General features: G+C 41.1%; 1 protein-coding gene across 1 annotated transcript; it reads right to left on the bottom strand.

The window, feature by feature from the left end:
• Positions 1 to 1,346: 1,346 nt before the first annotated feature.
• On the bottom strand, positions 1,347 to 4,275 carry LOC131229197 (wall-associated receptor kinase-like 1). The gene is made up of 2 exons (XM_058225084.1): positions 3,919 to 4,275; positions 1,347 to 3,421 (listed from the first exon to the last, which is right to left on the bottom strand). The coding sequence occupies exons 1-2, from the start codon at positions 3,929 to 3,931 to the stop codon at positions 2,445 to 2,447; spliced, it is 990 nt and encodes a 329-aa protein (XP_058081067.1). The 5' UTR covers positions 3,932 to 4,275; the 3' UTR covers positions 1,347 to 2,444.
• Between the last annotated feature and the right edge of the window lie 8,556 nt (positions 4,276 to 12,831).

Genomic DNA, 12,831 nt, shown 5'->3' on the forward strand with positions numbered 1-12,831 from the left:
AGATGAAGTTCCGTACCCTGTGAAGTTTTCAACGCGAAGCTTTCAATCTCCGTCGCTTTCATTGTAGTCCACTTAAGACTTCATCTGCCTCCTTGTTTTGGGCTCATCCCTTAAAATTATCCGTCAAAATAGATGAACGGTGTATATAAAACACATACATCATGGTGAGCCCCACAGAACCCCTGACACGACTGTCCGTGAGGGTTTTTTTCTAATAATAATAATTTTTAAAAAAATCCGCCTATGAATCTGGACGTATAATCAGATGTGAAATGAGAATAGCGGGGTAACTAACAATGGAAGAAAGTGTGGTTTGTGCTGACTGCATCCAACGTCGAAGTTAGGCCATTCATTACTTGACGATAAAAAACTTAGGACTTGAAGCTGGTCAATGTTGGACTGCCGCCCAACATCAGACTGACATTCACACACGCGCGCGCGCGCGCACACTATATATGTTCATTAAATTGTTGAGATTTTTTTTACATGTGTTTCTACGCATGCATGTGATTGTCTTTCATGTACATGATAAAAATTCACCTCGTCGATATTTGATGTAGAGCGGGTCGTGGATAGTTTCATGGCCAAGATGGATCAGAAAAGGCCTGGTCGACGACAGAAATGATACAGACCATCAGAACTTAAAATAGACGTATCTCGCAAACCGGAATGACCCATCAAACATACCATATATGATTTTGGGTAGGACGAAATACTTTAGCTAGCCCATGCTGAATTTATGAAATACCATTAGATCGACGGTCAAATTCATGTTTTTATTTCATTTTTACTATTTATAGTAAGTTTTAATTTGAGTATAATTCTTCATCCGTTGGGCTTTAGAAGTTGTGCCCAACATAAAAACTGCTTAGAATAATTAGGAGAACATTGTGGTGAAGCCAAATAGGACACTCACTATTTTTTGCCAAAAACCTTGCACACTGGTATACATCACGACTGTCTATAAATAGTAAGTTTACTATTTATAGTAAATTGCGAATTACAGGAGTTTTAGTTGTAGTTTGATTCCGAAACTTCTTTCATGGCTTAGTATCCCTATTTAAAGGGGTGTAATCTCGTTTTTCATCATCAATCAAATTATTACAAAATTTTCAGAATTTATTTCTATTTTCTTGTTTCTTTTCTCGTGGATTTGAGAAATCTCTGTGAGGAGTCCAGAGAAGTTCCATGGATTCGGAATAGTTATCCCTCCGAGGAAGATGGTGCTCGACCTCACGTTCTTCCCTGCATCAATATTCATTGGTTAAATGAATGTAATTACAATTTGGAACCTGAATTCTAGATATGAATGCTAAAGAAACTACAATTTAGTTATACCTGCTTCGTTGGAGCAATGATTGCATTTCAATTTGATAGTGCATCCAAACACGTCCATAAAGGTTGATTTCTTGGACTTCTGCGCAGCTTGATACTTGGGAAGAAGAACTGTGACCAATTGTGGCCTTTGGGAAAACTGCGAAGATGATCGTAGTCATCAGTGACAAATCCAAAATGTGCTGCCAATGCCTGAGTTCTAGGGCGGAGATTATGACAGTTGAAAGATCAATGAATTTACAAGATATGCTAAAATTCCAAAAAAGCTTCCATGCAATCCTATGCCATTTGTGATTCTTAAAGTATTTAAAGGTGTGTTTGGCCAAGACTGAGAGAAAAATAGGTTGCAATTTTTGGGGTTTTAACTGTTAATGGAATTCATAAAAATCACAAAACAATTCTTGTGAGGATATAAAAGAACTCTTTCTTTCCAATGCAATACAAAAGAGTTCCATTTCGTGAATTTCAGAAATTCTAATTAGGACTAAGAGTAGAAATTCCAATAAAATTTCCAAAATTGCAAATTATTTTTCTCTACCCCTACAAAAGGCCATAAACCAAAGGGCAGCCTCATTTGGCTGACTCGTATGTTTTTTTTTTTTCCTTTTCTTTTCTTTTCTTTTCTTACTGTTAAAGTACTTTGTTCACATTGTGGTGAGTTTGCATGCACAAATCATGAAATTAGAAGTGTGGTTTGATTTGGCTTTGACTTGTAAAAGAGAGGTTGCTAAGTACACAACCCCTCCATGTCCTACCACATGCATAGATCCAAGCAGTTAATTTGGTGGGCTCCCTCCATGTAGATGGTCTGGACCCGAAAGGGGGTTGGTCCATTCATCAGAGAAATACAAGATTCTCAATTTTTTCGTCATTTTTCATAAGATCCTACACCGTATTGGCTCGGATTGCCGTATTGGGCCCATTCTAGTAGACCCCACATGATTGAACTCCTTTCAATTTGATTGAATTCTCCTTTACAATGACTACAAACGGCTGGGTTGAAGCTATGACAATGCCAATGTCGATTACATGATATTGAACAAAATGTTTCTTACCACATCCTAAGGGGCATATGGTGATCAAAGAGCAGGGCTTGTTCTTGACAACTTTCATAACCCTTTAATTCGTCGGAGTTCTTGAACAACTTCCTTCATTGTAGGCCTCTTCTCCCAGCTTCGTGCAAGGCATCTCCCAACAAGCTGTACGAATGCCATCAGTTGATCTCTCTTCGCCTCTTTAAGAAAATTTGCCTTGACAAATCCAAGACGCTTCTCTTCCATGCATTCAACAAACAGAAAAATTGAATCGTAATAATGCAATTCTTTAGCAGTCTTTCCTGTTAAAATCTCAAACACAACTACCCCATAACTGTAAACATCGCTCTTTTCTGATAATTCCCCCTTCAAAGCGTACTCTGGATCAAGATACCCGTCAGTCCCTGCTACATTGCATTTTATCTTCGATTCACCTTTGGGCATTGATACCGATAGATCAAAACCAACAATTTTGACATTACAATCTTCATCCAACAAAATTTTCCTGGATCTTATATCCCTATGAATGATGGGTGTGGGTGTGCCTATGTGCAAATAGGTAATACCATACGCCATTCCTGTGGCAATCTTTAAGCAATTTTCCCATGAAATATCATGAAAAGTTCCGACTTCGTGGATTCGTTGATAAAGCCTTTTGTGGGGGAAGAATTCAAAAACCAGTAATGGAATTCTAGTCTCGAGGCAACATCCGAGTAGCTTCATCACATTGGCGTGGTTAATTTGGGATAGAATTGCAACTTCATAGGTTCTCTTGGAGTGAAATAATTCAAGCCGCTTACGCTTAGAAATGATAATAGCTCGGCCATCGATGGTTCCCTTGTAAATTTTGTAATATGAATCTTGATACATAAAAAAGTCCTTTGCATAATTGTTAGTTGCCTTCTCAAGCTCTTGTGTGGAAAAAATGCGGATTGGTTTACTTTTACCTTCTGCATAAGTAATTAGCTCTTCTAATAGCTCAGCTCCGTTGCTAAGCAAGAACTCATCATGCATCTTTGATCTCAAGCCGAATTGAAAACAACTGGCGTAGCCTACAAGAGCAACCACAAAATTTGCTTTTTAAAAAATTACATCTTTTTAATTGTTAGAATATAGAATATCTATACACAATTGTACATACTATAAATAAGTATATAAATAGATAAGTGTATATCTGTTAAGATCTTCCACCTCTTATATATATATATATATATATATATATATTCTTCATTTTTAATAAAATGATGACACAATGGTTCTTTAAAATGTAGTCCCTAAAATCTAACATGGTATCAAAGCTATGATTTGGCCTTCATCTTAACTGTCTATCTCTCATTAATTCCTTCCACCTTCAACACTAATAAAACTTAAAAAAGAGAAAATACACAAAAAAAAAAAAGAAAAAGGGATCAAATGTTAGTTGAGAGAACTGACATCTAAGTGTCATGCTGCCACAGTAACTTTGGAAGTGTACACACTAATAAAACTTAAAAGGAGAAAGTACAAAATAAATAAATAAAAAGATCAAATGTTAGTTGAGAGAACTTACATCTTAGTGGCATGCTACTTTAGTGACTTTGGAAGTGTACGCCAGTTCTTCCTTTCTTCTTCAAAAACTATCTCCAAAGATCACAAAAATGAGAATAAGATGAAGCAGTGTAACAAAGGACAAGAGATTCAAAGGCTTTATATGATATCTAATGGTGTCTTGGATTGCATTTTTAGGAAAACAAATAGGGTTGTGTTTGGATCATGGTTAGCAAAACTCCATTTTAAACTCAATATTTTGGAAAAATACAAGTAAGCTTGACCAAACGTTTAAAAGTACCTATATTTTGGAAGATAGCAAAAAAAAAAAAAAGTGTTTTGGGCAAACCAACACTTTCTTTTCAATAAAACATGTTTTATTACAAAAAAAAAAAAAAAAAAAAAAAAACTTTGGGAAGAGTCAAAATATAGAGATTGGTAGTCATCACCTATTGATAAAATTGAATAGAATGTGAAATTTTATAATAGAGATAGAATGATTTATAGGATTACTTGAAAATTGAAGGATTTCAGAGAGGCGACAAATTAAGAGCACAAGTTGACTATCTATGTACCTTATTGTTCATACACAGAGAAATTCTAAATATTTTAATTAAAGTTTTTATTTTAAATTTATTTATAATTAATATACAAACACATATGTATAGTTGTTTTTTTTTTTTTCTCCATTTTTAATCCAGATTGTATTCGACCCAAACTTTTCATTCAAAATTTTGGGATTTTTAACAATTCTTGAGAAATTTGCATTTTACCAATGAATGCCTGCACCAAAGGAAATTTCAGGGTGATGCTTTTCATCAGGAGAAAGTATGAAAATGCCCTCATTTTGTTTTTTGTGTTTTTTGTTTTTTACTTTAAAAAGCAATGGAGTTGAGAGTTGTAGGCTCCACATAGTATGTGAATAACATCCAATTCATCTAACATATGAACCCAGCATGGTGTTTAGACCAACAAAAAATCTGGCCAATTTAATCCCCAGATGGGCTACAGATGAATTTGGATGGTTTTAAGTGGTGTACATTAGTTTTTATAGTCTGGCCCATCTTATCATTGGATTCAAATAAATAAATAAATAAATAAAATTATCTATATGAAATCAATGTGTGGTGCATTTATTTGGATGGGTTGGATGTCAAACATATATCTGTGGGCCCCACAATTCTCAATGGATCACTTTTTAAAATTAAAAAAAACAAAAGGAGCATATTTAGGTAATTTTACTCCTAAAGGCACTGTTCGGTAATTACAGTTGATGGATGCTTCATTTAGTAAAATCCGAATTTCTAAGGAATTTTTCCATAAAATTCCTCAAAATTTTGTCCCTTCGACTAACTGCTTGTATTTGCTTGTACTAAATATCATAAAACTTCATGATATTTTGTGCAACCAAACGCAGACTATTACTAGACTAGCAACTACAATTCTATTTCATAGTGCATCATCCAAACGCATTTGAAATGAGAAATTAAACAATCTAAAAAAATAAGAACATAAGGGCCCATTGGGCAACATAGATTTGAAATCTTTTATAATCAAGTGGGTTTTGGTTTGTATGAAATTGAGTGGATTTGAAATTATAACCTTGAGATGGGATTTTTTTTTTTCTTATTTGAAAGTCCCCTCAAATTCAAATCCCTCCAATTCTTTACTACCAAATAAATAACCAAAAAATAACAAATTCCCTCAAATCCATTTGATTCAATGCTGTCAAACGAGCTCTTAATTTATTTCACTTACAGAAATTGCAGGACCAGAGAACTCCTCTTAAATGAAATGCAGTCTTTAGAGACAGAGAAGTGTTGGTGCCTGAGATGAGGGAGACAGAGTAAGAGAGGATACAATAAGAATTTTTTATTATTATATGAAATTGACTGTTGCACCCGCCACAGGGGAGTTGATGAGGTGTTACCCGGGTAACACCTTTACCCTTACTGTGGGGTCCACATTGATGATGTATTGTATATCAACGCCGTCCATCCGTTTCTACAACCCATTTTAGAAGTTGGTCTGAAAAATTAAGTAGATCCAAATATCAGGTGGACCACATCACAGAAAACAGTGGTGACTGACTACCTCACCATTAAATATTCCAAAGAGCCTATCATAAGGTTTTCGTAATGCTTATTTTCCATCCAATCCGTTTATAATGTAAGGAATACCTGGATGAAGGGAAAATAAAAATATCTGGTTGATCCAAAACTTTTGTAGCCCCTAAAAAATCTTTTATTTGCCATTCATCACAGTTTCTAGTGGTGTGGTCCACATGAGATTTGAATCTTATTAAGGTTTGGTAACGCGTTAAAAAATGGCCCCATCTACGTTTTTTTTTTTTTTTTTTTTTTTTTTTTTTATACACACGCACACACAACCTCACACACTCACGCCTTGGTGCGATTTCACCCCTCATGGATACTCGAACCCTTGACCGGGTGCTGAAACTCCTCGGAGTCTACCACCGGAGCACGAGTAAGGATCCACCTACGTTTACTGCACAAGAAATCCGTGGACGTGGCTCAAGCTATGTGGGACTCATTGTGACGTATGTTATGTATGTGTTTTATCCATGCCATCCATCCGTTTTTCCATCTCATTTTAGGGCACGAGCCCAGAAATTGATGTAGATCCAAAGCTCAAGTGTACATAAAACAACAGTACTTGAACGCCAACCATTGAAATGAAAACTTCTGAAAGAATACAGAAGTTTTGGATCAAGCTTATATTTGTTTTTTTCCCTTCATCAGACCTCCTTATGAACAAGTTAGGCGGCAAATAAAACATAACGACAGCTCCCAAAAGCTTTCAACAATAGGCATTCAATCCCTTCTTTTGAGGTGTAGTTAACTTAATTTTTATATCTGCATCATTTTTATCCTCATGCCGTAAAATGAGCTGACAAAATGAATAGATGGCGTGGATTGAACACATACATCATGGTGGGCCCACAAAGCATGGGCCACATAGTTACAAAAGATGTCCCTGTGATGGGCGCAACAGCCAATCCACTTCCGGTTCTTAATTTGAATAAACCCCGTAGGATTCAAATTAACTCTATTTCGTCAATTTTGCCGGAGCATGTGCGTAGAACACTCAGATCTGTGGGCCCACCATATTGTACTTTTAAATTCATCTCCATCCATCAGGTCACAACCTTTATTAGAACCGTACATTAAAAAATATGAGCCTGACCAAACTCTGATGGGCCACCCCAACAGGACAATGTAAAATTTCTTCTGAAACCTCTTGACTTCGGTAGCTGATTACGTGAGACCCCGGACTCACCCAAGACAGTGTGGCGCTTACCGTGTGGCCACCTTGATGTATTTATTCTATATCCACACTGTCCATCCGTTTTTACAGATCATTTTAGGGAATTATCCAAAAATGAAGCAGATCCAATTATCAGGTTGACCATAACATAGGAAACAGTGGTGATTGACCATTAATAAGCCACAAAAGTTTTGGATCAAGTTGATATTTGTTTTTTTACTTTCATCCAGGCTAATGTGACCTTACCAACAGATTGGATGGAAAATAAACACTACAGAAATATTAAAATACACCCTAAGAAGTTTTAATGATAGGGCTTTCAATCGCCACTTTTTCCTATGGTATGGTCCACCTGATAATTGGATCTACTTGATTTTTTGTATAATGAGATAAAATAATCTTGTAAAACGGATGGACGGATTGGATATAGAATACATAGATTTAGGTGGGCCCCATAGTAAGGGACGGACCGTCTTGGGTGAGTCTGGGTCTCACCTAATCCTCTCCCTTGATTTCATGGGCGTGGACCGCCTGAGTTTTAAATCAGGCTGATTTTCCTATCTTCATTCATCCCACCTAGTTAACGCATGACGAAAGATACACACCAGACTGACCCCACACAAATCGATGGTTGGCATCTCATCCCCACTTGAGTTGATTTTTGGTCCTAGGGCCTAGATACGACCATTGAACCTGATGAGCGGTGTGGATTTCACATATACAACTAGTGGACCCCACAGGCATTGGGTGTTGTACATGTGTTTTAGATGATTCTGTTCAATGACGCAGCTGGTTAGGTCATAATCAATTGCTGGTTGAAAACCAGCCCAGTGGCAATGAGAATTTCTGGAAGGTCTACCATGGTCGTCCACATTAGTGGATGTTGCAGAGCTTGTGAGACCAATGCATTGGTGTTGAATATTAGTGGACCTTGTGTCACGCCTGTGAATGTTACCCACAAAAGTAATAGGAAAATGATCACAACCTTCCATTTTTTGGCCTATAAATTAGAGGAATATTTCTTGTATTGCCTTCACACCCTGTGCCAATTTTTGGATGCAGCCATCTGGTGCAGCTTTTATCTATTGTGGCTATGTTGGTTGAGTTTTTGCGAGGTTGAGAGTGTGAAAGGGCTGAACATATTCCTTATGATTGACCATGACTGCATGTGACCTGATGCAGATGATGCTGCCAAGGGAGAGATTCTTCCAGGGATGTCTGGCCCACAATGGCACGATGATTTTTCTTTCATTTTCCTCTCTTTTTCTAATTTGGTTTTTCAAGTTTTAAGATGGGATGAATCTTATATGATAAATGCATGTGCACATGTGCGGTTAATCGCAAGGGCTGGTAGAATTCTACTTTTTGGGTCAGGTCTTAGCTAGTGCAACTAGAAGGACCCTAGCAAAATTGTCATTCCATGGACATTGGATACCGAACGGAATCGACTCGTTTCATATAAATGAAACTGTTTTCAGGGAAGCTGTTTTCAAGAAATCACCCGCCACCCGGATATCTCCGCGGCCCAAAGTGGATCAAGCTCTGTGGCAGCCATCGTGATGTATGTATTTGATCCATGTCATCCATCCGTTTTTTCAGCTTATTTCAGGGCATGGGGCTAAAAATGATGTAGATACAAAGATCAAGTGGACCACACCATAAAAAAACAGTGGGGATTGAATACCCACCACTGAAAACTTCTTGAAGCCACAGAAGTTTTAGATCAATCTTCCATTTGCTTCTTCCCTTCATCGAAGGCTATGTGACCTTATGACCAAGTTGGGCGGCAAATAAAAAACTCATGGTGGCTCCAGAGAAGTTTTCAACGGTGGCTGTTCAATCCCCACATTCTTATGTGGTATGATTCACTCGAGCTTTGTACCTGCATTATTTGGGCTCATGCCCTTAAAATAAGCTGGCCAAACCGATAAATGGTATGGATAAAAAAGATACATCACTGTGGGCCCTATAGAGCTTGGGCCATGTCATGCCTTAAAGATGAAGATGTACATGAACATTGTTGATGCAAGAATTTGGACCACCTTCCACGGAACTCAAAGTACTTAGAATGAACCCTGGTCCTATGTAGAAAGGTAAGCAAAGGAAACCCTAGCTCAAGCAGGAGACCCTCGGATGCCTAAGTCAGGTTAGGGAATCTAGGTTTAAGTTATGTAGAGTAGTAAGGGTGTAGGATATTGCGTACCTGGTTTTGTAAAAATTTATCATTTTTATACCTGAAAGTCGCTTAGGACATGCCTGATACTCTAGGCGTAGTCATAGCCACTATGCGAGGGCTACGCACACGCAGTAATTTGCGGTTATCCCAAGATCGTGCTGATCGTGCCGCAAGCACTACTTGTTCGAGGTGCGAGCACTGCCTCTGCTGAGACTTAGCCTTTATCCGAGCCGACCTCATGGTTCCTTAGTCTTTATCCGAGCCAACCTCATGGTCCGAGCCTGTCTTGTAGAACGCACAACTTATCTCGAGTCCAGAGTCGGTGTTATCATTTAGACAGAATCCTCGGATCGAACAATCACCCCGGGTCGGATATGTGTTTGCTCAGAGGCCCAATCACTGATGTCGAAGTTAACCTCGATTCGACTCGGTTCAGATTTCCCCATAACAGTTTTGATGAGGGGTGGGTGCGGAACCCATCCTGTTGTTGACTAAAGAAGTAGAGAAGTGGGGAGGTGAACCGTCGATTTTTCTGTAACGATTGGATTGAACGAAGCGTCCCCATTATGGTTTTTGGAATCCGTGTTTCGCACGGGGCTGGCCGTCGCTCCTACTCCTACCATTGTGCATCGGCCACGTGGCCGCAGATGTCGAAGCGAATCGGCCAAGTGGATCAGGGGGTGCCATGTATATCTCGAAATACAAAGGGTCATTGGCGCATTGGGCGTTGGCGGCTCACGGATCGGAACAATGTGTAAAGACGACTATGCATTAATTGTTGACTGCGCTCAGGTCGAGATGATGTTTGGTTAGTCATATCATGGATCACCATATGCACAGGAGGGCTTGGATGTGAGTCATTTCAGCTTCGGCTATAACTGCCCATCATGATGGCGGGCGGTTGACTCAGACTATAAAAAATCCTGACGCCTCTTCCATTTCATTTTCCCCGCATTTGAATACACTTGTGGCTTTCTCTCATCCCTTACTTTTCTCACCGAGATTTGCTCCCAGAAAAGAGGAATCTATTCTGATACTTCTCCGGAAAGGGAAATCATCGCTGGAGTAGATTGCCCGTAGATCGGAGCAAATTGCCGCAGCACGGTAAGTCTTTTATCGCTTCTTTCTTTATTTCACAATGTTGAGCAACTCGGACGAAGTCCGCGAGGTCTTAAATGGGTCAAAGCCCAAGAGTACGAATTCCGACCATCGGAGCTCGGAAGGTCCTCTCGAGGCCATCCCACTCTATCCCCCGCCCAACAGGAGTACTGGGGCGAAGTCTAAGGATCGGGCTAAGGGGGTAACAAGGATATCCTCAGACCCTGTTGCGAGGTCGTTGGCCAGGCCCTTGAGTGGCCAATCTAGAGTTGAAACTCCGTGGGGATCGGTCTTTGTTGAGTCCTTGTTGGCTCACCTCCTAGCCAATTACCAGATTCCGGACTTGGTGCATATGAAGGCTCCTTCTGAGACGGACGGACTGAAAGCCCTTCCAACGGGAAGATAGCCATCTTCCATTGCGCTCTACAGTGCGGACTTCAGTTTCCACTTCACCCCTTCATGCGCGAGGTACTGGCGTAGCTGAAGCTCGCTCTAGGTCAGCTCGTCCCAAATGCGTGGCGCATCTTGGTGTCGTCGTACATCATCTAGTGACAAGTGAAGAACCAGGAGCTATTGTCGGAAGAATTCTTGGTAATGTACCAAGCAAAGCACGACAAGACCAAGCCATATTGGTACTATCTCTCAGCCAGGGCGCCATCACTCCAGGCCTCATCGTCAAACTTCCTACTTCCAACAAAGACTGGAAGGGGAAATGGTTTTGGGCGTTGGGAGAGTGAGAGGCTCCGGCATCCTAGCTCGGACACCTTCGAGTTCGAGTAGCGACCCAGTTCAGCCTCCAAGGTAGTGAACCGAGTACTTGTAAATTTCCTTGTCTTTTTCGCTCGTTGCTTATTCTAACAGCCTCTACTTTTACTTGTAGACTATCTGAAGGGGGCACCAGAACTGTCTTCCCACCTCCGAGCTCAGATAGCCAGGGTTCGTCTACTCGATGAGGAAGGCCACACCTGACACTACAAGATTAGTCCAAACAACCTCATTTCATCTGGATTTTGTAGATTCAGACCTTTCCCAGCCACGCTAGGTAAGATTCTTAAGTAGATCTCGGCTTGAGTTTCTCGATTAGACGAGGCTAACCCTTCTCTTTGATTAGGAATGTCTGAAACCGCGGGGTCGAAGAGGAAAGGGGGGGCAGTGCGTCCCTCATTCAATGATATTTTGGCATCGGTGCCAGCGACTCGGGTCAAAGTAACGACTCGGAGAAAGAAGATTCCGGCACCCGAGTCTGAGGCCCGGGAGAAGATTTCAACACCCAAGGCCGTTTTGGTTGAGCCTCCTATGGCCAAGGTAGTTGCGGTACAGGTGGCAACATCAACACTTGCACCAGGGCTCCAACCCCCGCGATCTGCCCATCATCGCCCCCTGAGATTCGGGGGAAAGCAGCGGCTGTTGCGATACCTTCTCCTCATCCTTCTGATGACCTCAATCCCAACCTCTGCTTCACTGTTGTGGAGTTAATAAGCGAGGCCGAGGCATTGGTCGGCGACTCTGCCATGCTCGAGGTCGAGGATTGGGCTTCGGCTGCGCCTGACCTTCGGCAACCCATGAATTCTGCCCCTTCCAAGGAGTAGGAATCGCTCGCGCAAGGTCACCACATGGCGCTACTAAATGACTGGGTGGCAAAGCATACAAAGGAGAGCACTATCGTCAACACTCTGAACCGACCCCTTGATGGGGTAGTGAACGACTTCGCATCGTGCTGTTACATAGTAGACTTCAGTCTTAATTACTTTATCCCCCCTTTTTCGATCTGATCATGTGTCCTTCCAGGTGCTACCATCGCTCGTCCTTGCTCGAGAAAAGCTAAGGACGATGGCTAAACTTGAGGGGGAGAAGGCTAAGGTTGAGGAATGCCTGAGGGCCTCGGTGTCGGAAGTGGAGCAGTTGAAGACCTAATTGAAGAGCTCGGGGTCGAAGGCGGAGTAGCTAAAGGTCCCACTAGGAGCGGGTCACTTAAGGGAATTGGGTCTCTAGGGGGAGATCAACAAGTTGCAGTCTCATGTAGACTCGGTTGAGTCTGACTTGAATGACTCAAGGGCAGACAACGCTCAGTTAGCAACTGAGCTCGAAGCGATCAAGCACGAGGTTGCTGAGCGTCTTGCCAGACAGTGCTCCGAGATGGAGGCCTTGGCTGCGTCCCAGGTTGCCGCGGCTGTGGAGGGATTCAAGTCCTCTAAGGAGCGGAACAATGAGCTGGAGAAGATTTACGATTTTGCCTACAACACTGACAAATGCTTATCCAGATCTGGACCTGGACGTCTTGGCGGCAGATGCTGGGGACTCTCTAGGCGTAGAGACGAAAGTCCCTCCAGCGGTAGCCAACGCTAAGGAAACCCCTGAAGTCGGGCCCCCTGA

Source organism: Magnolia sinica, chromosome 16, assembly GCF_029962835.1.
Source record: "Magnolia sinica isolate HGM2019 chromosome 16, MsV1, whole genome shotgun sequence".
NCBI lineage: Eukaryota > Viridiplantae > Streptophyta > Magnoliopsida > Magnoliales > Magnoliaceae > Magnolia > Magnolia sinica.